General features: G+C 33.0%; 1 protein-coding gene across 1 annotated transcript; it reads left to right on the forward strand.

Annotated features, from left to right (window-relative positions):
* Positions 1-22,576: 22,576 nt before the first annotated feature.
* On the forward strand, positions 22,577-24,134 carry LOC135144770 (phospholipase A1-like). Its single transcript, XM_064076845.1, has 4 exons — positions 22,577-22,661; positions 23,005-23,385; positions 23,442-23,816; positions 23,866-24,134. The coding sequence occupies exons 1-4, from the start codon at positions 22,607-22,609 to the stop codon at positions 24,072-24,074; spliced, it is 1,020 nt and encodes a 339-aa protein (XP_063932915.1). The 5' UTR covers positions 22,577-22,606; the 3' UTR covers positions 24,075-24,134.
* Positions 24,135-24,884: the final 750 nt, after the last annotated feature.

The following is a 24,884-nucleotide window of genomic DNA, read 5'->3' on the forward strand; positions in this document are numbered from 1 at the left end:
GGCAAATTTTCGAGCTGACGTCATCAAGTTTTTGGAGGGGATAAGCAGATATATTTTGACTAAACATTTGTTATGCTCTTTATAACCTTAAAACATCTGCAAGATGTCAGAGCATTCCGTTTTGTAGTTCCTGATTAAATCAATAAAATATATTTACGCATTCATTAATTTTTTTGAGTCACTCTGTATATGCAAATCCAAAAAATATGAATGGAGTGATAAATGACAAGTACAGGCTCATCATATTTTGTACATTTTAGATATGATTTATTCGGCAAACTTTCGAGCTGACGTCATCAAGTTTTTGGAGGGGATAAGCAAATATATTTTGACTAAACATTTATTATGCTTTTTATGACCTTAAAACATCTGCAAGATTTCAGAGCATTCGGTTTTGTAGTTCCTGATTAAATCAATAAAATATATTTACGCATTCATTAATTTTTTTGAGTCACCCTGTATATGCAAATCCAAAAAATATGAATGGAGTGATAGATTGTTACGAGCCAAACTCACAGCTCGTTGCCGGCCTGCTAGTGGAGAAGGGGTGAGTTCCTGCGGGTGCAAAGGGTCAGGTCGCTAGAGGTTCGCAAAGAAGAGAGAGCACACTGTTTTGTGTAGCGACGTCGCCAGGGCGCCACCAGTTTTTATTAAGACACAATTACAACAACAAAAAACCGGAAAAATATTTAACTATTGTAATTGCAAGCTGTTACTTAAAATATTTGATAACAATAAAACCTAAGGTCACTAATTAAAAAAGAAAACAAGTAAGAGTGAGAAATAACTAAATAATTAAGCAAAAGAAAATGAGTAAGATATTAATGATAATGATTTAATGCGACTAACTGTTTACGATAAATACGAGCAATACGAACGATAGTTTAATTACGAAAGGCGACGAACTAATTATCGATAAATACGAGCGATACGAACGATGTTTACGAAGCGAACAAATTAGTTGGAGTCGTAACGAATAACGATTTGATTAATTATTTCGAGGGCTATGAGATAAACGAAGTAGGCCACACGCTCGGTAGTCCTAACGAACGTACGAAGGTATTACGTAGAGCGGAGCGTCACAGTCTTACCGGTTGTTATTACTAGGTTATGTGCGAGTGCTAGTTACGCCAGACTTCGAAACGTTTTGCGATACAATAAAGAAAAGGTAAGGCGACTAATACTTAAACTTAATGAGATGGAATGGAAGTACCATGGGCACCTGCCTCCTTCGATATCCACGACGAGATGTCGAAACACAGCGGCGTCGCAGCGAATTTCCAGTCGATGTCGAGTCGAGGTTTTTGGTGACGGCCTGTCCAACCGATGGTAACTCTCCAGCTGTTCTGGGAGGGCTCACAACTGCCCACGACAGTTGGAATTCATAGAATTCGTTCTCCCACTCAAAACTGGCTCCAATTCTCAATCACGGGAATAACAAGATCAGCGACAAAACAAAAAAAGCTGCAAGGAGAGCAAAGTCTGAGAAGATGTTCGAACTCAGTCAACCCCAAGGGTTCCACATGTCACATGCACTTGGTAAGTAGTAAAATATTATCGTTAACATGAAAATAACCATAACCACTGTTCGAAGGGATGCCAGGGAAAAGCTAATCAAAAGATTTACCTGCGGATCGACTGCAGCTTCTCCGATTTTAGCGGGATGGTCTAGTGCCCTTAACCCAAAATCCGACAAAGGCGTAGTGCTCGAATGCACTATATCTTTTACAGCTCACAAATGCGCTCCAAGCGATAGCACCTTTTAGGGGACCCAACAGATCCGACGAATGCGATTCCAAACGTAACGCCAAAGAAAAGGTTGCTAAAACGAACTGCAAAAGAGGAAAGCACTAACCCCCAACACCATTCAACACGGAGTACCAAAGCAAAATGGATTCCCTTCCACCTGCGATGACGTGGCAAGGTAACGAAGCGAGAGTTTACGGAAGTTTGGCCCTCTAGTGGCAAACTTACGAAACGTCGAATTCCGACGAAAATCCCTAATCGATGTAACTAATGAGTGGATGCGATGGTTATTAACAAAAGAAAAACAAACAAGGCTATCAAGATTCCAGAAATGACGAAGACTCTAGGGGACGCTCCACGGCGTTTGTTCCCACCTAGGTAAGCAAATGAAATTCGCGAACAAAAATAACAAACAGAACGAAAATCGAATTTCAGAGTGAAGCTCTGGGATGGCGCGATCCATCCAGTTCCTTATAGCAAGAACCAAGCTGAAACGATCCAGAAGACCGATCTACAACAGCGAGGCTGAAACACTCATCTGAGCCCCTCCAAGCTCAGAATCATCGCGACAGTCTTGCGACTGGGGGAGTCAAAAGCTCGGGACGAACCCTCCACCAAAGTTGTCCTTCATTGCCACCGTGCCCAACCCAACCACCCATGCACGAAATGACGAAACGAAAAAAAAACGAGTAAACAAAATGTAATCCGATCCGAGAATGCCAATAAAAACCGAAATAGCTACTGCGAATTTTCAATTCGTAACAAGATCACAAGTACAGGCTCATCATATTTTGTACATTTTAGATATGATTTATTCCACAAACTTTTGAGCTGACGTCATCAAGTTTTTGGAGGGGATAAGCAAATATTTTTTGACTAAAGATTTATGATGCTCTTTATAGCCTTAAAACATCTGCAACATTTCAAAGCATTCTGGTTAGCAGATTGAAAATTAAATTTCAAAATGTTGTTTTATAATTTTGATTTTTTTTCCAAAAATCTGGACGTTTCGGGTGAAAAGTCGATTCAGAGTTGTAAACTACATGTGTAGGACTATGTTATTTTATACAATTGAAAACCCATTTACTATGTACAATTTTGAAGTGACGTCATCGCATTAGTGGTGGGGATGATTAGACAAATTTTGGTTAGCGTTTTACCATCTACATGATATTCTTAATATAAGTACAAAATTTCACAACAATCGGTCGAGTACTTTCGGAGATTATCTGTCTAATAAAAATCCGGGGGCAGACGGACAGACGGACGGACAGACGGACGGACAGACGGACGGACAGACGGACAGACAGACGGAAATGGGAGACCTATTTCTTCGTCTTCTAGGGGTCATGAAAGATCGAGAAAACGTAAAAGTAGAGAGTCGGCCGACGGACTCGATTACAATACTTCCTTTGCTTACGCTCGGGAAGTAAAAACAATTGAAGAGAAAGTTTTCGTTTGATGTTCTTTTCTCGAAGTTGGAGTGTCTGCATCAGATGTAGGACGTGAAGGTGAGGTAAAACTATAGATGTTCATCTGTACACAAAAAAATATTTACCAAAATTGTTAAATTTTATAAACATTCATCCAATAATGATCAAACAAGTGATTTTTTCCAAAAAAGGCTTCGAGTCATTAGTAAAGAGAAGCTTGCAGCAGGATAAAAATGATAAACAGTAATGATCCTAAATTCGAACCTTGCGGTACATCGGACCCGGATGAAAAAGAATTGGATATGAAACGATGTTTAACAATAATTTTCTGCCTGGAAGGTATGATTTTATTATGTGTTAGTAATTCTTGCGTAAATCCAAAACACTGGAGTTTATTTAACAAAATCTAGTGATCTATGTGATCAAAAAAGGCCTTGCAAATGTCAGTGTAGATTACGTCTACTTGATATTTATGATCAATTGTCTAATACCCGAATTGGCTGAAAGTAGCGAGGTTTCTTTCTAATAAAGAATAATACCGGGCTGAAAAAATGTTATAAAGCTTTTTATGTAGCAACAAATTCTTTTGTATAATAAGTATACACAAGCTTTTGCAAAATTACTTATTATTATAGATATGGGTCTGTAATTCTCAAAGTGAGATGGGCCACATTTTTTAAAAAGTGGAGTAATAGATGTTTTTTCCATAAAACTGAAAAACTGATGATAGTAATACAAAATTGAACTGGTAGACAAGAATATTTGCACAGTCTTTTAATGAAAATCTAGGTACTTTATTAAGAAGTGAGAAGCCAGAAGCCACACCTTAAAGTTTTTAAAACCTGCAGAATATATGAGATCGTAACACCAAAGTCAGGTAATTCACGACTAGTGAAACTTAATCTCCAATTAGGATCTGAAGCAGTAACGCGCTATTGAAAAGTGTTCTAAAAGCATTGAGATGTCAACTGATGTGGCTATTTCGGAATTTTGATGAAACTTGAGATTTGGAATTCTCGAGTTGCTTGTCTTATTATTATGGATGTACGATCAACATTATTATTTGGATAAGAAGAGATTTCATTTTAAATTTACTACACATATAGGCTGTGCAAACAACAATTAATTGTTAGTACTTGACGTACTGACTGGAAATGTTTTAAATTTATCAAGATAATATTGACAATTAAAGCCTTAATAGTTTTTATGAAAGTCGTTTTTTTTACCAACGCCATTAATAAGATTCTGGTTAACCGAGGTGGAAACCTGCGATTTCTATTATTAAACTTAAAAATTGATGCAGAGGATTTCAGTTATTTATACAATAAATTATCAACTGCAGAACATCTATAATTGATACTTTTTATGCCGTGAAGAACTAACCAGACGGCAGATAAAAATGAGTGATATGTATAATTTAACGAAACTGTCTTTTCTGAAATCGAACTGATTTGAATTTGAAATAATTTGAAAATTACAAACAGGTTTACTTGATACTGATGGTACCGTAGTTCCAACACTGAGTGATAACACCGATAGAGTGATAACACTGATAACCATCTGCTACAGATAATAGAGACTGATAATCTTATCAACAACAAGAGTTAAGTTTAAAAAAATAAGAACAAGAATACGATTGGTAATATTACGGATAGTACTAAATTGAAAAAAAGTAAGAAGGCTAGCAAAATTATGTAATAATTTTGTCATTAATGTCATTTATAACCTGTAATTTAAAGTCATCGTTTTTGTTGTTTTAACGTTTTTCAAGTGTGAATTACAGTAATTCTCGCTGATCTAAGCAAACGTTTTTGCGTAAACGAAAATTTTGTTTTTGTACCAGGAAACTAAGACCGCGAAAATCATTTATTCTGTTGAGCAACACATTGTTATCGCAACGGGACATTCGCAAACGAAGAGTGGGTGTACCTGTACCCGCTTGTACGCAAGAATATCTGACCAAATACCGTGATTTAATACTTTAAGAAATATCGTTAGAGGTAATCGACAGATTTGTTCGAACTGGCATTGTCAACAAAGGAAATCACCCGGAAAACCTTCAGTATCTGAGGAAGTTGTTGATAATTTGAGACGACTTGTGCAGAATCCGCAAATATCTTTGACAAGGTTTCCTCAGCAGTCAGGAGTTCGTGTTGCAACATGAAATTGAACAATGAGTATTGACGCAAGGATTGCGGAACATTTTTTTTTTTTAATTAAAAAGAGAATGAACATGTGCCTTGAACAAAATGGTGAACATTTTCAACATTTGCTGGGATGTCTAACCGCAATATTTTTTTTTTCTTTTATTTGTAATGAATTAGTTTTATTTTTTAATAAGATATGAAGCAGTTAGGCAACCAGTTATATATGTTATTTGGCGTGCGTCCTTGGGTGTTTAGTATAGTCTAAAACTGAGAGGCGGCACGTTTTCATGAGCTACTTCCTCCCTATAAACATTTTTAGAAACCTCGTATTTTATATAAAGAAAGAATATTAACGCCACCGCTATAATGATTACTTTGTTGGAACAAATTCATTCAACGTGATTAAGGAGAACTAAATCTCTTGACATCTTATAATTTGTCTTTTCTAAAAACTAGGTAATAATGTGGTAACAATAATAAAATACTTTGGGATAGATACGTTTATCAGACAATGCTATAAAATCAGCCTTACAAGCATAAACGGAAACGAAAAGCTTGCCTTTCTGTGTTCTATAGGCTGTGAAATACGAAGAAAACGAATTAGATTTCACCAAGATCTTACAATATTTCGGAAGTATACAAATAAGATTCATAAATGCATAAATTTGGATATTGGGTATCCTTATAATTTGAAAAACGTAGTAGGTATCCTTGCAAAATAACAACATTATGCTGATAGTTATAAATATCCTCCGTCATATTCAGTGATTTGGACGTGTTATTGTTACTAAACATGCCATGATTATTTTATGCCAGTAAATAAGTAAGTATATCTCATTTGCTTATTAACAGACAGTTTCTGAAAACTAGGTGTAGAAAACCAAAACAACGGTGAATTAAACATTAAATTATCTTATCTATGCTATCATGTCGTCCCCGTCGATCCATTATTGACTATATTTTACCCATCATAACCATAAAATATTATCTTTTCATGAAATGTAGGTAGTTTTATTGTTGTTGTTTTTCCTCGTTATAAATATTTAAATTTATTCAATTAAAATAATAACACAGCTGCGTGTCTATTTATTTTTCCCAAAAATAAACTCCATTTGTTGTTGATTTAAGCAAAAAAATGTTACAAAAGACGGGACGTCAGTTGCTCGTTTTAACTACAGCAAAGTTGCTATTAGATATTCATAAAGTGAGTGTTGTTTAAAATTTGCATGATAGAGAAGAACGGCTTTGTACTTGTACTAAGACTCAATCTCGACCATGACAGGTACTTTCCCAGTTGGGCGATGGCAGGTGGTTTGATTACGTATTCGTCAAACAAACCACATCTTTAACGCCTTGTCTTTTGCACCCCGCGCTTTAAGAATATCGCCGGCTCATTTTCATTAAGTTACCCACTCGCAACTTTAATTACTTTCGGAAAATCATTTAAAAATTTTTCAGAGCAGACGCCCACTGCTGCTTCAAGAAAATACGATTTGTAACCAATATCAAAGTTGAAACATCGCAAAGTCTAATCGGTTCCAGAGATGAGGTAGGATGTCGTCATTTGGATTTATCTGATTTCAGGATTTTGATTCTTGTTATTGCAGGGGATGTTTTTATCAAAACAGGGATGCTCAGATTTAATATCTTTAGATATATCCGCAAAAATAAATTCGCTGCCATCAAGTGTAAGTTATTTTAGTCCGTCCTGATCTCGAGTCTTAAGATTTTCATACATAAAATAATAATAATAATAATAATAATAATAATAATATAATATAACAACGTATTTTAATACTGCAGAAGTGTTATAAGCGCCGGATGTAAATACTGCAAGAAAGTGAGTTATGCTATCTCATTTGAGAATTAAATAGGATACATGATTACATAAAATACATTAGTAAGAAAAACGTTGAAAATTAAGTAAATTTCTTAGTTCATACCAAGGAATAGTTTCAATAACCATGTATGTTAGAAGGTTAGTTTATTTTAGGTTTATCTTCTAAACATAAACTTAAATATAACATAGTAGAAGACTCAACAATGTTCTTACGCTTGCAGTCTGAACAAGAGTACAAATATGAAATGAAGGTTTTCTCAGACAAATTTATTGGTAGAAAAAATGAACTCTCTGACTTCCTCATGACTGAAAACAATACTTGATCTACATAATTTTTATTATTTTTTCATACAATAATTAACCCTTCTCTGAATCTCAGCCAAGCAACATAATTTGACCCTCGGCAATTACTTGTAATAACAAACTCTGCACACAATAATTATATACTGAATTATTACTGAAACATATAATTTCATTACAGACATGTAATATATGGTGCCATTGCAACTCATGTTTGAAGTTTAGGTTTAGATCTTTGGAAAAATGTATTCGACATATGTATTTAAAAACGACCTCAAAGCAAAGGTTAAACTTGAACATTCCCGTTTTCTGTTCAAAATGTCAAAAAATAAAAATTGTAGTAAAACTGTGCACATTTCTAAAGTTCAGTGTTGGACATTTTTAAAATCTGTTAGGGTACCTAGTATTCAGAAAATGAATTACAACAATTTTTTTATTCTGGAAGTCACATCTCATCTGATTGAAAACTACATTTACACTAAAATATGAGAATAAATATTTATTTATTTATTTAATATTATTATTTACCCTTAATATCGATAGTTAATTTTGAACATTTACATACCATTTTGATTTACTTCCATGCTTATCTCATTATGTCTAGCAATCTTAATCAAAAAACAACATTAGTCCTTATCAATAATATTTTTGTACTATGATTTTATAACTAAATTATATTTTTTTTATAATAAAATTTCTGTAAAAGTATTTTATTTAAAGCACCTAGTTTACTTTCACAGAATTTAAGTTATATGCATAATATTTGAAATCTAGGCCAGAAACCACAACAAAAATAAATTCATCAGTTTCAACAATAGAAACTTAAAACGATATAATATTGTTTCTTATTCCCTGTAGGTTCGAATCCCGTTTTGAATCGATAATTTTAGGAATATATTTAGTTGTTAAATATGACTATAAAACAAAACAATCTGCAATTTAACAAGCAATTTGTCGAACGACATAAACGGGCAAACTCGTATTGTTTTTTGTAACTGACAGTTTCATGAGTTAATCTAAAACGCTTTTATAGGAAAAGCTTGTAATTTTTTTTTCTTCCACAACAATAAAAGTTTCCAGGGATATAATTGAGCCACTTGGACTATATTTTCGCGATTTTCTACACAAATCAGTGTTGAATATCATTATATTCACATAGGAAGAAGAAAACAATGGATAAACTACTTTTCTAAAGACACGAGTGGTTAATAGATTAAAATTCGCTGTTAACTATTCAAAATTTGCAAAGACAGCTTAATATTATTTAGAATTTCCCAAAATTCCGCAAAGGTTTACAATAAATTACGAATTAACTGTAAAAAGAACTGTTTTTAATCTCAGATCTGTATCTACAAATGTACTTACTTATAAGCCTTTTGGGATTAACTTTGTACAATTTAAAAATGTCGTACTACCTTGAGTGGAATTTTTTCTTGCTTGCTCATTATTGATTCAAATTTGCTTTTGAATTAGAGAAAATTGTTTAACTCTTTGATTCAAATGTTCCCGAATCCATAAATTGCCAAGCCTTTCCTTCACACCCGACAGATGTTTCGTATGGCTTTTTATTTAAAACATTCTTTTGAAATCTGAAGTAGAAAAAACCCGAAGGGTTGAAAGAAGTGCTCGCCTACTTTATATTTTAAAGTAATACGAAAATTAATTAAAATGCGTAAAGTTTTAATTTTAAACCGTCTCTTGTAAAAAGAAAATTGACCAGACTCCGATTAGGTGACGTCGGCGTATGCATAAATAAAGCCTCCGTTCGAAGTATGTAAATGACTCAAGTTCTTCGATACATAATCAGTTCTTGTCAAGACGATGGCCACGCCTGGTTGCACATTAATGTATTGACAACGATGTCAAAAACATTCTAACTGAACACGGCCTGCTCAAATTAAAACAAGACGGGCGGTTATTCAATAATTATTCGAAAACAGAGGCAAACGTCGCCCATGAATTGATTAAGTCTGCTGCAGATTTTGCACAACGCTGGATTTTACACTCTGGCAATATCATTTATAAATATCAGCAGGCTAACCCTAATCCGTCAGCCCTCTCAGTTTCCATTTAACGTGCAAGATGGAACGTATGAAATTACAATCAGTTTAAAACATGGAGTTAATTGCAAGGAAGCGAGAGGCCTTGTTTCGACGTGAAATGGCAGAAGGGTTCGGCTCATCTTTCCAAAAGAATATTTAAACGCACCTAACGTGCACCGCCTAAGCCAAATTTAACGTAATGCGGGCAAAAAACGCCACATCAAAACGAAAGTGGCAAGGATTACGGGAATACAAGTATCAAGGTATTGGTCGGACTTTCATAGACTTGATTTAGTGCTCTGTAAGCGTATACTCAGTTTGCAAAGAATTTATTTAACAAAAGCCTTCCCTAACTTTGTCTAGCTCAAATTCATCGTTAAAGCTTCGTAAATCAGGTACCGAACAGTGTTTAATAATAAAGGGATCTAGACATTCTAGAAGCGGCCTCACTTGTAATAAATAAAAAGCAATTTGTACAGGTTGTCTTACACTCTATGTAATGTAGCGAACTTTCTTGAAATTTTGGAAAAATATTAACATATATTTACGTACTGAGAACAGAACAACGATCATAAGACAATTCATTTATTTATCCGGTCTCGAAAACTAATGACGCCTTCACAAAGTTCATTAAAAATTTAAAAAAATGTATTTCGAAATGCAGTGTTATTAGCGCTTTCATAATACATGATTTTCATTGGTGTTTGATATCTAGTAGGCTATGCATTTTGTTTGTAAGTTAGTACTACTCACAGAGTGTCAAGTTCATTTACAATTTTAGGTTAACCAGTATGCAGTGATGCGCAGGAAGTACCAACCGATTAAAAAGTCCGTGACCTACTAGATATTATCTGTTTTTTAATTAAAAACTCGCTAACGTCGCAATTTCCGCGGAAAGTATTATCGGCAACATTGCACTGATTTGATTTAGGGAATTTTTTGACATCAAAAATTTTAAGGTTATTTTTGAAAAGTCATATTTTTACTCAAAGTACAATAAAAGTTAAGATTATAACAGCTATAAGAAACAATAACAGGTTACTAGTAGTGCCCTGTAAACTTGTCGTTGCTTGAGGAAATTCCACAGACATAGCATCGCCATCACCTTCTATTTCAGCGAAATCATCGTCAGTTACCCTCTCATCATCATCTGTTTCGTCTGTATCAGAGTCTGCTAAAGAAATTATGACTGGTGGAATACTATCTAGAGGAAAATTGCCCATTTCTTTGTGCCAGTCTGCTAGAATTAATTCTTCACAATGCCGAATACTATTTTTCCACATTTGTGAATCAAAATTATTTAAAGCCTCCAACCACAAGTCCGTTACTCGATTTTTGTCTTCAGTATATTCGTGAATGTTTTGATTATAATAACGTTTGCAGTGTGCCCATGCCAGTTCAATAGCATTGTATTGACAATGGTAAGGTGGAAGTCGAAGCACATCAATATCATGCTGTTTCAAAATGTTATCAATTTCATATTTTACAGGAGTATCAGGTGAAATTGTGGGTTGAATTAAATCCCATAAATCTTTTTTTTGTAAATTTTGAATCAAATGCAATGTTACATTTTGTTAAATATTCCTGCATGACAGTTTTGTTTGAAGACTTGGTGGTTTATCTAATTTTACGGAGTGATAGCTGGCATTATCCATAATCACGACTATTTTAGAACTTTTTGAAAAATTTGGTAAACAAATTACATTAGGTATAAATTGGTTTAAAACCCATTCTTTGAACATACTGGAATCCATGGTTTTATGATAATCTCTATCATTATTCGTAGAGTGTAAGAGGAAGCTACACCCATTTATAAAACCCTCTGAGGATCCAGCATGCAAAACCGTAAAACGCTGTCCTTCAAATTTTGTGGCTTTATAGTTTTTTGTGTGCATATTGTCATGTACCCATGTTTTTAACTGGGAACCATGCTTGTAAATCCAAGTTTCATCGAGGAAAATGAATTTAACGTCTGGATAATCTGCTTTATATTTCAGGCAGAGCTGTTCAGTACTTCAAGTAAAAGTACTTGAAGTAATACTTCAAGTACTTTAAGTACTTCAAGTACTTTACTTGAAGTACTTTTATATTTAGGTACTTGGTACTTGGTACTTGGAGTATTTCTAAAATGTACTTGAGTTTAGTACTTGATTTTGCCAAGTACTTTACTGCAAGTACTTCACTCAGTATTTTAAATACTCTTGAATTACTTGAAGTAAGAAAGTGGAAATTTCAAATACTTTAGTCTCTATTTTACGAAGTTTTCACATCTCAAAATAGGGTCTGTTAAATACTTGAAGTTATTAATTCAATTATTTGATTAGATGTATTTTTATAGTAAAATCGTGTTTGTTTCCTGTGAGGGTATATTTTGATCTGTGATTGTGGATATCTTATCCACAATATGACGTACATTTCATAGGTACTTGCATAATGCCGATAGATAGGTAGGTAATAAAATTAATGTCATAAATATGTCTTTTGAGAGTGGATGACGACAGCAGAAGGGTCGGAGATCTGTGTAAAATTTTCAGCGATGTAAAGTTGTGAATATATGAATTTTGTCTTTTTTGTATTTTGGTCTGGAACTTAACTTTGCGGGTAGTTTTTCAGTACCTTCTCGGTACCCCAAAGGGAATCGGGTTTGTTGACGTACCTGCTAAAGTGCAAGGTCGGATTTGAAAATATTTGAGAAATGATTCAGTACCTACTCGTTCAAAAAGATATTTATTCTTTCATTAGTTTCTTAACCCCGCCGTGTATTCGTCAGTAAGAAGCCTGGTCAGGGCGGAGAAATCGGCAGGGGATTATCCCTTTTATTATAATAGCAATAGCCGATGGCAGGTACAGACTTTCATATTCACCTCTTCCTCATAGAATTTAAACACAATTTTATGTTAAATATTTTGCAGTTTAATTTTCTTTATCATGTTAGACACTCGTTTTTTACCAAATTTTCTTTTTTTGTTTATACATGGTTCAGCCATATAAACTTAGTTTGAATTATTACTACTTATATTTTCTCACATTACAGTTTCAAATAATCTGTTAAATTGTATGAATTATTTGAACACCAACAATTTAAAAAGACGTAATGCAGAGAAACAATGATTTTAAAAGTCACACTAATTAGTGTCATTTATATTTCCTGTGCGTATTTTATTTATTACCGTACAACAACTTTACGTATTACATTGCATCGCTTATTACCCAATATTGTCCAAAATGAAATATGTTTTGTGAAACTCGGCTCGTAGTACCAATGTTTTTTGTAATCCAGTCGATACGACCATGATTGTATGGTTTTGATGAGTACCGAATTGTACTTTGATATTGCTCGAAGTACCTTTGTTTTGTTGTGTGCGAAATAATACACAGCGTTCGGTTTCGATGTTTAAATATAGGACGGTTACAGAAGTACTGAATTTACATTTGTATTTACAATATCAGGTAAAGATACCCAAAAGGGTCAGTGGCCGCTTCCGTAAATGGAATAAAATACATATTCACATTATAAAAAAATACAAAGTTAATGAAATTCGCGATTAGTTAGTATAATTGCCTAGATAACTACACCCCTACGAAATAATTTAACAATAATAAATTTAGTACATATTTACCTGAATTTTCGCAAAAGCCGTTGTTAGGCATTCCCTGAAATCATTGTAGTTATCAGCTACTAATGCCATCTTCTTTGGGTTTTCAGGTAAAAATAAAAAATAAGCCAATCGAAAATGTAAAGGAAAATTCTAAAAGTATTGTGGCATTAGAGGAACAAAATTTTGTATAAATGGACGGAACAGTATTACGAACCTATTATTTGTGATTTGTCAGTGTAAAGTTACATACTTAGTTAGACAAACATTGTAGTGATTAGTGTCTACTATTTAGTCACTGTAGTATTTAGGTTAATTTAATAATTTTTAGAATAGTAAATACGTAAGTGGTAGACAGATATATTCAGGAATATGGGGCATTCATTCCAAGAAAATTCTCAGCATTTTTGGTAACCGCAAAAGTAAAAAACGACTAATTACTTTGATCACCTTGATATTTTTCAAGAGTTATAGTTTTCGCTGAAAATGGACTCTCGTTTTAGGCATTTTATTTTTGATTTAAAAAATTCATACGTTTTTTTTGAAAATGAAACATTGTGACTTAAACATTTTTATGTCACGAGCGTGTACATGTATCGCACTCCTCTTAAAATTTTTTTCTGAAAAATTTCAGTTTCACAAATCCGGCCCTGTGCACTTTCACAATGGGTAATGATTAAGGGTGCTGTAAACTACCCACAAACTTAAACACGGAACCGGTTCATAAAATTCATATATTTTTAACACAACTTTATTAAAAAATCATAACGTTTTGGTGGTGAACCAAAATTCAAAATATTAAAAAAGGGCAACAGAAGCCTGAGAAAATACCATACAGCGTCGATGTTATTGTTATAAATTAATAGTAAGCATACATAGACAACACCGTCATGAGTTTTATTTTAAATTTTAAATTAGAAATAGACGTTAATTTTGTCGAAGGCATTGTGTCAACAGAAAGATGTAAAAGTATTTCAAAAGAATATTGTTTACAAATAACATAGTATTATTAATAAGTGAGCTACCATTCTGCATTTAAGTTGATGCTTATGCAATTTTTTATGTGGCGAAATATGTATTATTGTATACTTAAATTCTAAATATTAAAAAATTCAGTTCTAAAATATATTAAGCTTTTTTAAAAAAAAAAACAGGAAAAGTTATCTAGTTCTACAGTATTTCAAATAATTAGAAAGTACTTGAAGCATTTTCAGTACTTCAAGTATTTGTAAGTACTTGAAGTAATGTACTTGGCTTGTACTTCAAGTACATCTGAAAAGTACTTGATACTTGAAATACTCTTGCTGAAAGTAAGTACTTGGTACTTTACTTGAACACTATTTCAAGTAGTACTTTGTACTTGGTACTTCAAGTACTTTTTCTGAGTACTTTGAACAGCTCTGATTTCAGGTAACATTTTAGAAATTTGATTCTTTTAGCAATTATATCAGGTCTTTCTATTAAAATTTTTCGATGATTTTCATACTTATATTTGAAACCCATTGCTTTAATTATTTTATATAGGGTACTTCGCGATCCTGTGTATTCTAAATTCTTTTGTGCAAATGAAAGAAGCGTATCCAAATTAAAATATTGCCCTGTTTCTTTGTATTTTTGAATTTGCCGTCCCAACTCTTCCCTAAAAAAGTGATCCTCGAATGCTGCAATTTTTTTTCTCCCCCCTGAACTTTTCGATGAGACAATTGGTTTGCCCGTTGTATGGCACTTCAAAATAGTTCTTACCGTGGACTCAGAAACCTAATTTAAAATATTGATAAATATTACGTACTGAGCATATTTTAGTACCGAAAAGACTGTCTTTAAGTGTTCATGCATTTTTCTTCCAGTTATGGCTGGCTCCAATGTCAAAATTAAGTGGTAGCAATTAATGAGTGCCATTTTCAATTTAGCACTTAAAAGATTTCGCGTTTTGCGATGCATTTTTTGTTCTTTCAAAAATTAAGAAATTTTTGAATGATGGGCTCTTATTGAAACTTTCAAAAAACAGGCGTGCCAATGAAGTATGGAATAACACTACATAGGTTTTTTTTTATACCAACTTGATTCAACAGGTGGTGAGTTTTTAAAATAAAAATGAATTATATCAAACATTAATAAAAACCCTATATATTTTTATTTTTTAGTGAGCGTATTTAAAAATTTAATGAACTAATCAAGTCATTTTACTGCTTAAATCATAAATGGTTTATCAAATTTTTTAAAATGTTTTGAAAACACCGCAATTAATATTCGGTGTAATTATCATGCTCGTTTTAAAAAATAAAATTTACAAATATACTTTTTTATAACTTATACTATATATATTTAATTAACTGGTCTTCAAGGAGCAGAGGAGTTCTCTCACAATAAATTTTTTATTCCAATATAATACCTACGAAATTTAGAACAGATTACATGACACAATTTGTTGATAAAATCGAACTCAAAAATATTTTTCAACAGTGGCCAAACAACCGTGACTATGAGCGAACATTGTCAACGAAAATTTTCAAACTATATACATATATTCATTTCAGAATTTTATTGCGGAACTTGTAAATATTATGTATTATCTGGTTAAATAGGCCCAAATCCATTTCCTAAGATAAATTATTTTATTATAAAATCTCATTTTAGGAATTTTATTTCATTTATGTGATAAACCTTATAAGTTAAATAAAGTTATGTATAGGCTATTAAACTACAAATAGAGACTCATGTTATACGTATGTTTCAAGTGATTTAATAAAAAAATTTGTAATGACTTCGTCAACTTTTGGCAAGGACACATAATATCAGTTTGGATAACTACAGTGTAATATTAATGATAACAGTCAGTACTTTACTCCCAAAGTTTCGGAAAAATGGAATGAGCCGTTGTTGATTTGATGTCTATCAAGTATACAAGTATATTGTTTTATAAAATTTAAATAGCATTTACCATGCATTTAAATTTGGGTTAGAGTTTTACCATATAGACGATATTTCTAAAATATGTACAAAATTTCACAATATTAAATAAAATATGTCGTTTTGGATATTATCTACATATCTAATCAAATTGCCAACAGACAACCACCGACAACAGAAGGAAAAAAACGGCAAACTTTATGCCTGAATGAACAGGCCGATAGCAGACAGACAGGCAGATGAAAACGAGAGACCTATTTTTTCACCCTCTAGGGATCCTGAAACTTTGAGAAAACATGAAAATAAACATTCGCCGATGGACTCTATTACAGTATTAATTATATGTAAATTTATTTCGTGTAACCAAAAATATAGCAAATTTCAGTTCATTTGGGACCAATTATATAGTTAAAGTTGAGTCCGTCAAATAGTGAACAAGGACTACACGGTTGCTTGCCCAAAAAAATCATCACAGAAATTTATTCGTTACAGACAGGCAATGGGGGAGGAAGTCTGAACTGTAAATTGTTATTACTATAGTATAATTAATTCATTCATTAGTGATCTGCAATAAACAGAAAGTCAATTTTTACTACTGGCGGACTCTACTTTAGTACTACCGGTGGGCTAACCGATCTATCACCTATCAATGACTCAAACATTAAGCAGATGTAGCAAAGTTTCATGTATTCATGTTATATCAACATAGAGTAACAAAAAGTGGTTAGTTAAATGTTATGATGACAATTATTATAGTATCAAAAAAGTTAAATTAAATACCCAGAGCTTGACAACTCTAATTCGTTTAATTTTCGATCGCATGGTAATATCATTAAATGTATAGTACATATTCTAAAAACGTTACAGATGTTTTTCGAATACCCTGTGATAACTCTTAAGCTAAGATCTAGTTTTTTTTAATTTAACCTAATACAAAAGGACTTACAGATACTGATATTTTTTCGTCCAATTGGACAAGTGCTTGGCCTAAAATACGTAGCCCTAATATTAACTAAATTAATATGTAAATTTTTCTCTATCTAATTACCCAAAACCTAGGCAAAACATTAACAAGATACAGATGGATTTTAACGAACCATTTTGTGCAAATCCGTGGCGTTGCTTTCTTACAATGTTGTAATATTAGTGCCAATGAATTTAATAAGTATTTTTGTAATATTGCACAAAATATAGTGTCTGATCTTCCACCTTCCAACTGTGTTCCCACAGAGTTAATGTTATCCAGGGCCAAAATAAAAAGAGAAGAGAAAAGAGAGTCGTCGATAACTTAAGCAACAGTAAAAGGACGGATGAATTTGCTCAAAGTGTAGATCTTATATATTAAAATCATTTCTCCGTTAACCAAACAACAACTACTGTATTAAGTCATGCAATGAGGAGTTGAAGAAAGTGGTTGTCATACCTTTATTTCAACGGGGTAACATTGCAGGCTTGAATCAATACAGTTCGATATCGTTATCCCCTGTTTTCGCTAAAGTGTTTGAGAAGATTTTGAGTCATCAACTATCTCACTATTTAGAATCTAATGACATTCTGTGCGGTAAACAGTTTGGTTTCAGAAATGGTAAAAATACAACTATGACTATTCTTGATCTTGTCAATGATATTGCTGGCTGTTATGAAAAGGGTCTTTATGCTTTAGCGACATTTCTTGACCTTATCAAAGCTTCGGACTATGTCTCGCACATCACACTTCTCCGGAAATTATATGTTATAATCCTGCATCCCACCAGTTGTGCGCTGTTATCGTCATACGTAAGCAACAGAAGACAAATAGTTTGTTTCAATAAATGGCACTACCTCTGAGTCTAGTTTCAATAAGTGTGGAGGTGACTCTAAGCCTGCTTTTAGGAAAGTTGGTGTTATGACAGTCCCTTCGCTATAAATTTTTGTTTGTTTGATGTATATAAAATACCATACTGATGATCATATTAAACATCGTGAGATTTATACACATAACAGGAGAAATACAAATATATTGCTCCATACTTTAATGGACTAAACAGAATCCGATCGGGCATCAGTTACTATGCAGTCAAATTTTTTAATGTGTTACCTTATGCCTTCCGTGTTCGTCCCGTACACTGTTGTAAGTCTGAGATTAAGTCTTTTTTGGTGAAAAAATATTTCTATAATTTTGATGATTTTATATGTTGCCATTTTTATGAGCTAGCGTAAGATTACTAAATTGATAACTAACCTTTGTACAAATATAAAGACAAAAAAAACATTGTTTTAGTTGCTTTGAAATTCCTCATTTTTTGTGACCTAAAATCCGGGCCCTATTGATAACTTCCCTTTTAACTGACTGGTGCCATTAACTTAAGTTATTATGCATTAATAATGAATATCTTTTAATACAAATTTGTGTGGACTTATAAAAGTACATTTTCTGTATGTGAATGAAAATTATTAAAAACAAGAACTATAATGCACATAAGCACAATACAAACTAAAATTATTAAAATGCGTTCGAATTTAAATAGATAAGCGGGAAGTAAACAAAGGACATACAAAGGACAGGACGTAGGACTAGGACTCTGTTGAACATAATAAAAGATCTCGTTTTTGATGTTTAATATACTTAATAATTAATTTAAGTACTATCGTAACACTTTTGTTAGTTTTTGTATAGTTTTTTTTTGAAATGTACATACCAGTGACGGCTCCTCAGAGGAGGCAGGGGAGGCTGAGCCTCCTCTGTTTTTTGGGGCTGAGCTTCCTCTAATTTTTTCGATGAAAGAATTTGTATTTTTGTAGACATTTGTTACTTTTCAGAATATTTTGTTTGATTTAATTTACTTTCATCAGATATCAGGTTAAAATGTCGAAAAAAATTATATTTGCGCCCTTACAATCATAATTCACACCACTCCTCGTTTGGCTTCAGCGATAAAGGCCAGCCTCCGCCGAGAATGCATCTTGACGCATCGTCATTCGGTACTGCATTGGCTAAAACGTTGATCAGGGTGCCGCTTCAGGTCGCTAGCCTCCGGCTAGTTCATCTCTTTTCAGATCAAGTCGCACGGATAATTTTATCTCTTTCTTATTAATTGGAGCGATCGGGTGTAAATTGGAAAAACATTGAGGTGGTTTCGCGTGCTCCCTATTCAGTGGTTAGTGGTGTTTAGGCTTTAGTACCTACGTAAAGCCTAATGTGTTTTTTGTATCATTTATTTGCGTTTTATTTCTGATCGTTAAAAACAGCTGGTATTATCAGCATATTAATATTACTTATACTTAATGAGAATGAGCAACGAAAATAATTCAGTCTCATGTGCAGATACGTAGATTATCTATTAAAAAATTGGTCTAAAGAGTTTAGACAGTACTTCCCTCGCTGTCGGAAACGTGACGACTGCATGCCTATTATGTTTTTTTTTCGCAGTGGATTTCAAAGAATTCGGTTTTGTAGTTCCTGAGTAAATCAATAAAATAAATTTACGCATTCATTAATTTTTTTGAGTCACCCTGTATATGCAAATCCAAAAAATATGAATGGAGTGATAGATCACAAGTACAGACTCATCATATTTTGTACATTTTAGATATGATTTATTCCACAAACTTTTGAGCTGACGTCATCAAGTTTTTGGAGGGGATAAGCAAATATTTTTTGACTAAAGATTTATGATGCTCTTTATAGCCTTAAAACATCTGCAACATTTCAAAGCATTCTGGTTAGCAGATTAAAAATTAAATTTCAAAATGTTGTTTTATAATTTTGATTTTTTTTCCAAAAATCTGGACGTTTCGGGTGAAAAGTCGATTCGGAGTTGTAAACTACATGTATAGGACTATGTTATTTTATACAATTGAAAACCCATTTACTATGTACAATTTTGAAGTGACGTCATCGCATTAGTGGTGGGGATGATTAGACAAATTTTGGTTAGCGTTTTACCATCCACATGATATTCTTAATGTAAGTACAAAATTTCACAACAATCGGTCGAGTACTTTCGGAGATTATCTGTCTAATAAAAAACCGGGACGGCAGACGGACAGACGGACAGACGGACAGACGGACAGACGGACGGACAGACGGACAGACAGACGGACAGACAGACGGAAATGGGAGACCTATTTCTTCGTCTTCTAGGGGTCATGAAAGATCGAGAAAACGTAAAAGTAGAGAGTCGGCCGACGGACTCGATTACAATACTTCCTTTGCTTACGCTCGGGAAGTAAAAATGAATTTAGTAGCTTTGATTGTGATAATAAGATCGCTATAAAACAAAAGGGGAGACCAACACCACCACTCCCATTAATGGTAATGACAGGTAAAAAGCGAAACAGACCATTTCATGAAAATAATTATAATAAAACTAAATGGTTAACGGCTTCGGTTTTTTAAGAAACAAATTATACTGTTGGAATTGTGTATTATTCACAAGTGATAAATTTTCCGTTTGGGATAAAACAGGCTATAATAATTTACAAAATTTGTCATGAGCAATAGAAAGACATGAAAAATCACAGGAATACATATTTTCTTCTACTACTTTAGATTCCGCTCATAAGAGGGATATTGAGAACTATAACGAGAAAGTAGGTAAAAATAGGGCAATTTTGAAAAGACTAATCGATGCAATAGTTTATCTATCAACGCAGGAGTGTTCTTTTCGTGGACATGACAAAAAAAAATTATTCAGATAATGAAAGATATAAAAAGTAGTGCTTTTCAAATTTGAGCCTCCTCTGAAGAATACTTCATAAGCCGCCACTGGTACATACATTTTGCCACATTTATCGTATCATTCATTTCATATTATCAAGCCTGGTATTACTGCCTTTAAGTGATGATAATATCTAAGGAGCAACACCACTCTTCATTTATTTATTAAATAATTTAAAATTTTGACGTTTTTTGTTTTAAAAATCATCAGTATAATTTCAAATTTGAAACGTAGGTAGATTCTGTGTTATGTTTAAATATTAAGTAGATGGATGCAACGAATTATAATAAATAAATTATTATCGACAATGATTTTAAATAATTCTTCTTTACTGTTCACTTGTTTCTAGGCTGAATTTTATTGCCATTGTTATTTAATATCGTTACTCACGCCTTTGTATTATTAATTTTGGAATAATTTATACACGAAATAATAAATACATCCATAATACAAACCTATGTTACCTTGACATTGTGCTTATTGAATAATAAATAAATTTTGAAATCATTAATTTAAAACAAGGTCCTAAAGGCCCGTTTTGGATGCACTAAAAACTAAAACAAGGAACCGTTATTTACTTAAATAAATGAAGGATTTTAATTTTGTAATAATGCATTAATGCTAAACAAAATTAACTTCAACAAAAACAAAACGATCCACGAGGTTTAAAAATTTTAGAGCCAGGTTATACATTATTTTAACTGAAATTAAGTTAATCACGCATTTAACGAGGCGTTTAGCGACGTCTGATTGGCGTAAAATGATCACGTGGTACTTTAACGCTGTGTTAAAAATTTAATCGCAATCAAATATTTAACTGATCTTCTTTCTGTAAAACCGAGGCTTAGTGAGATATAAGAGAAATGTGTCGGTAGTGTCATTGTGTAACTCAAAAATTGTGCAATTTTTAAATTACTTGCACCACCCAGTGGGTGAAAATAGCTATTTCCCGGACAAAAGTCCCGCCAGACAGTGGATTATACCTGCCATCACAGGGGTGTCATCCGTTCTTGATACACTTTTTATACGTTTTCTACCTCTAAACATTTTGACAACGCAACGCAATGAAAATTTGTAGACTGCAATTTCGACCTCCGTAGGTCTCATTAGTACAGCATATTTCAATGGTTGTTTACCATTCGAATATTTATCTTTATAGGGCCAGATATGTGAAAATTGTGTCTGTAATGACTCACCAGATTTCATTATCACTCTTGTCACAAACAGTGTTGAAGTGCACCGAAAGTTCCATAGCAATTGATCTACCAGTTTCGAAAATTACGTATTTAAGTACCTAATAAAATTTGTGCTAGATAGACAGATATATGGAAATTAAAACGACATTTTCCCGTTGTACAAATCATATAGATTGATACGTGGAGCAAACAGGGAGAATAACTGACATGTCAACGGAATTATGGAACGAATTCTATAAAAAGTTGACTAAAATGATCGAACAGAAAAAATACTTTAAAATCTAAATTGAATTCAGTTATAGTTTAAAAAAAATTAAATACCTACACTTGGCAATGCTAGTCAACAATTTTCATATTTTGAATATTAACTATCGTAGATCACAAGCATTTGAAAGCACGTAAAAATCAATAGAAAAATTTAATGTTTATTGTTTTTCATAACATTTTTTTTATAAATTTATACATACGTAAGAATGTTACTAAATTTAATAACGTAAGAACACTCTACGAAACTTTTCCTTTTTGAATATGTATTTGCAACGGTCAGACATCCAAATTTTATTTATACGACCTGGGCAACTTATGAACTTATTCACACAGCTGAAGTTCAAAAACTATAAAAAGTGTTCGCTACATAGGAAAGAGCATAATAGTTATATTCTGTTATTTCGACGGTCAGGTATTTTTTGTATAGAAATGCTGCAAAAAATGTTGAAATTAATAGTTTTCACTTGTTTTATAACGCTGGGAGGTGAGTAGTAGTTATCGTAATAAATGTTTTGTTTCTAGGGATGTATCAAAATTTTTGGAAATAAAAACACACACAGAATACTTGAATTTGAAAAATTTTATAATGTATCGTTATCTAATGATCACATTTTAAACATTCAAAACAACCTTATCAGAGATTTGAAAGTAAAACTTAACGTGCTTTGCTTTTAGCGGATCTTTAAAATATAAAACACACCAATACAAAAATCAGTAAATCATCACTGATGTGTTTTATTCTTCCATAAATACGTAAATTAACTTTTAACCCACCAAATGAAATTTTTAGTTATGTAGTCCACAAAAAACTTATTTATGGTTTTTAGATGCCGGTTTGGATCTTTCGGTACTTCCCGATACTATGAAACAAGACCTAGTCACTGTTTTATCAGGCAAGCCTTTACTAGACTCCCTAATACGGAAAAATGAGATACTTCCAGAAAATGTAAAATTTTACTTATGGGCTACCAAGAAAGCTGAAAATTACACATTAATCGATACTTCAAATCCCACCGAATTAGACAAAAATGATGTTACTATCGTTTTTATAATACATGGATGGCTAGAAACTAGAGAAACTCCGTGGTATGAGCCTTTAAAAAACGCATTCTTTGAAAAGAACGATCGATACTACATTATAGAAGTAGACTGGTCCCCATATGCTTCACAGGAGTATCTGGTAGCGGCATTTGATACTAAACCTGTTGGTGAGCAAATTAAAAAAACTGATAAAAATTGTGCAATTACTATTATTACAATTTAGGTGGTGTTATTGGCCAGTTTATTGCAAACCTACACAACAATTATTCAATTCCCCTTGATAATTTCCTGGTAGTTGGTCACTCCTTGGGAGGACAAGTTTCAGGTTTTGTTGGAAAAAAAGTTCAAGAAATAACACACACAAAGCTACCCAGAATAATTACTCTAGATCCAGCTGGTCCCGCATTCAAACTAAGAGAAGCAAGCGAAAGACTAAATGCAACAGATGCTGCTGTGGTAGTTGTAATTCATACCAATGGCGGTATTTTTGGATTTAAGGAAAGTTGTGGTACGATAGACTTTTTTCCGAATGGAGGAAGCCTCCAACCTGGATGTCCTGTTCATACTGTAGCTGGTCCAAATGATCTCAGTCCAAGCAGTATGCATTTTTTTTTTTTTGTAAAAATATCTATATTGTTATATTTCAGTTTTCTGTGCTCATTGGAGAAGTTGGGGGTATTTCATTGAAGCTCTATCAGCGCCTGACAGTTTCCAAGCAAGTCAATGCAAAGTTCACTTGAAATTGTTAAATAAAGATCTTTTGTGCACAAATAGTGAAACGTTGGGTAACTTGGAGACCACGAAAACTGGAGACTTTTATTTGACAACAAATAGCGAGTCTCCATATAGTAAATAAAATTGCTTCTTAATAAAGTATAGTTGTTGGTAGTTATCCGATTCAAAGAGATTTCTTTATATAAATATGGTTTTTATTATTATTACATTATTTACTATAACAACTGAAAAATACGAAAATATATAAAATGTGCTCAGCTAAATTTCAGCCGTTTTTGAATCTCTTAATTTTATAGTGTCAGATCTTAATAATCAAACCTACAATAATTGTTTTTACATCGATTCAAATGAGAAATATAAAAATTTCGCTTAAACATAAAAAAATGCAAAAATGTGATGAACGCATTGAAACGCTACATTTAAATAAAATATTCTAAAAATCTTTGTTTCTCTCTGCCTGGAAATAAAACATAAAATCTACTCGAACTAGACACAACATTAAACTACCAATTGTTGTTCTCCGGGTCATAAAACCCGTTAGCGTTCCCTAACAATATTGATTGCTCCTTCTTCATCAAGTGTCTTTCTCAATTAGAACCAGACCTTTTCTCAACTACATCAATAATAAGTCTACCGAAACCGTCCCGATGCTTGATAGAACCAATAATACTCGATACTAAATCAATTAAGTAAAAAAATATTCGTCCGTCTGCTAAAAACGACATTGACTGGTAGCAATAAAAACATGTTCGCTTCATTATTTCATATGCTTTCAGCAACGTGTTCAGCGACATGTTTACACAAGAACCCGTCAACATTAATTGCACGCTCTCAAAAATAGGTATACGTGGTAGTATGTAGGCTGCGAATCATTGATAAGCGTCGATAGCGACATCTGTCCGATCGCTGATAACAGAGCCCCATTTGATAA

The sequence above is a fragment of the Zophobas morio genome, unplaced genomic scaffold, assembly GCF_036711695.1.
Source record: "Zophobas morio isolate AGI-343-1 ecotype UQ-CSIRO unplaced genomic scaffold, CSIRO_AGI_Zmor_V1 ptg000108l, whole genome shotgun sequence".
NCBI classification, from domain to species: domain Eukaryota; kingdom Metazoa; phylum Arthropoda; class Insecta; order Coleoptera; family Tenebrionidae; genus Zophobas; species Zophobas morio.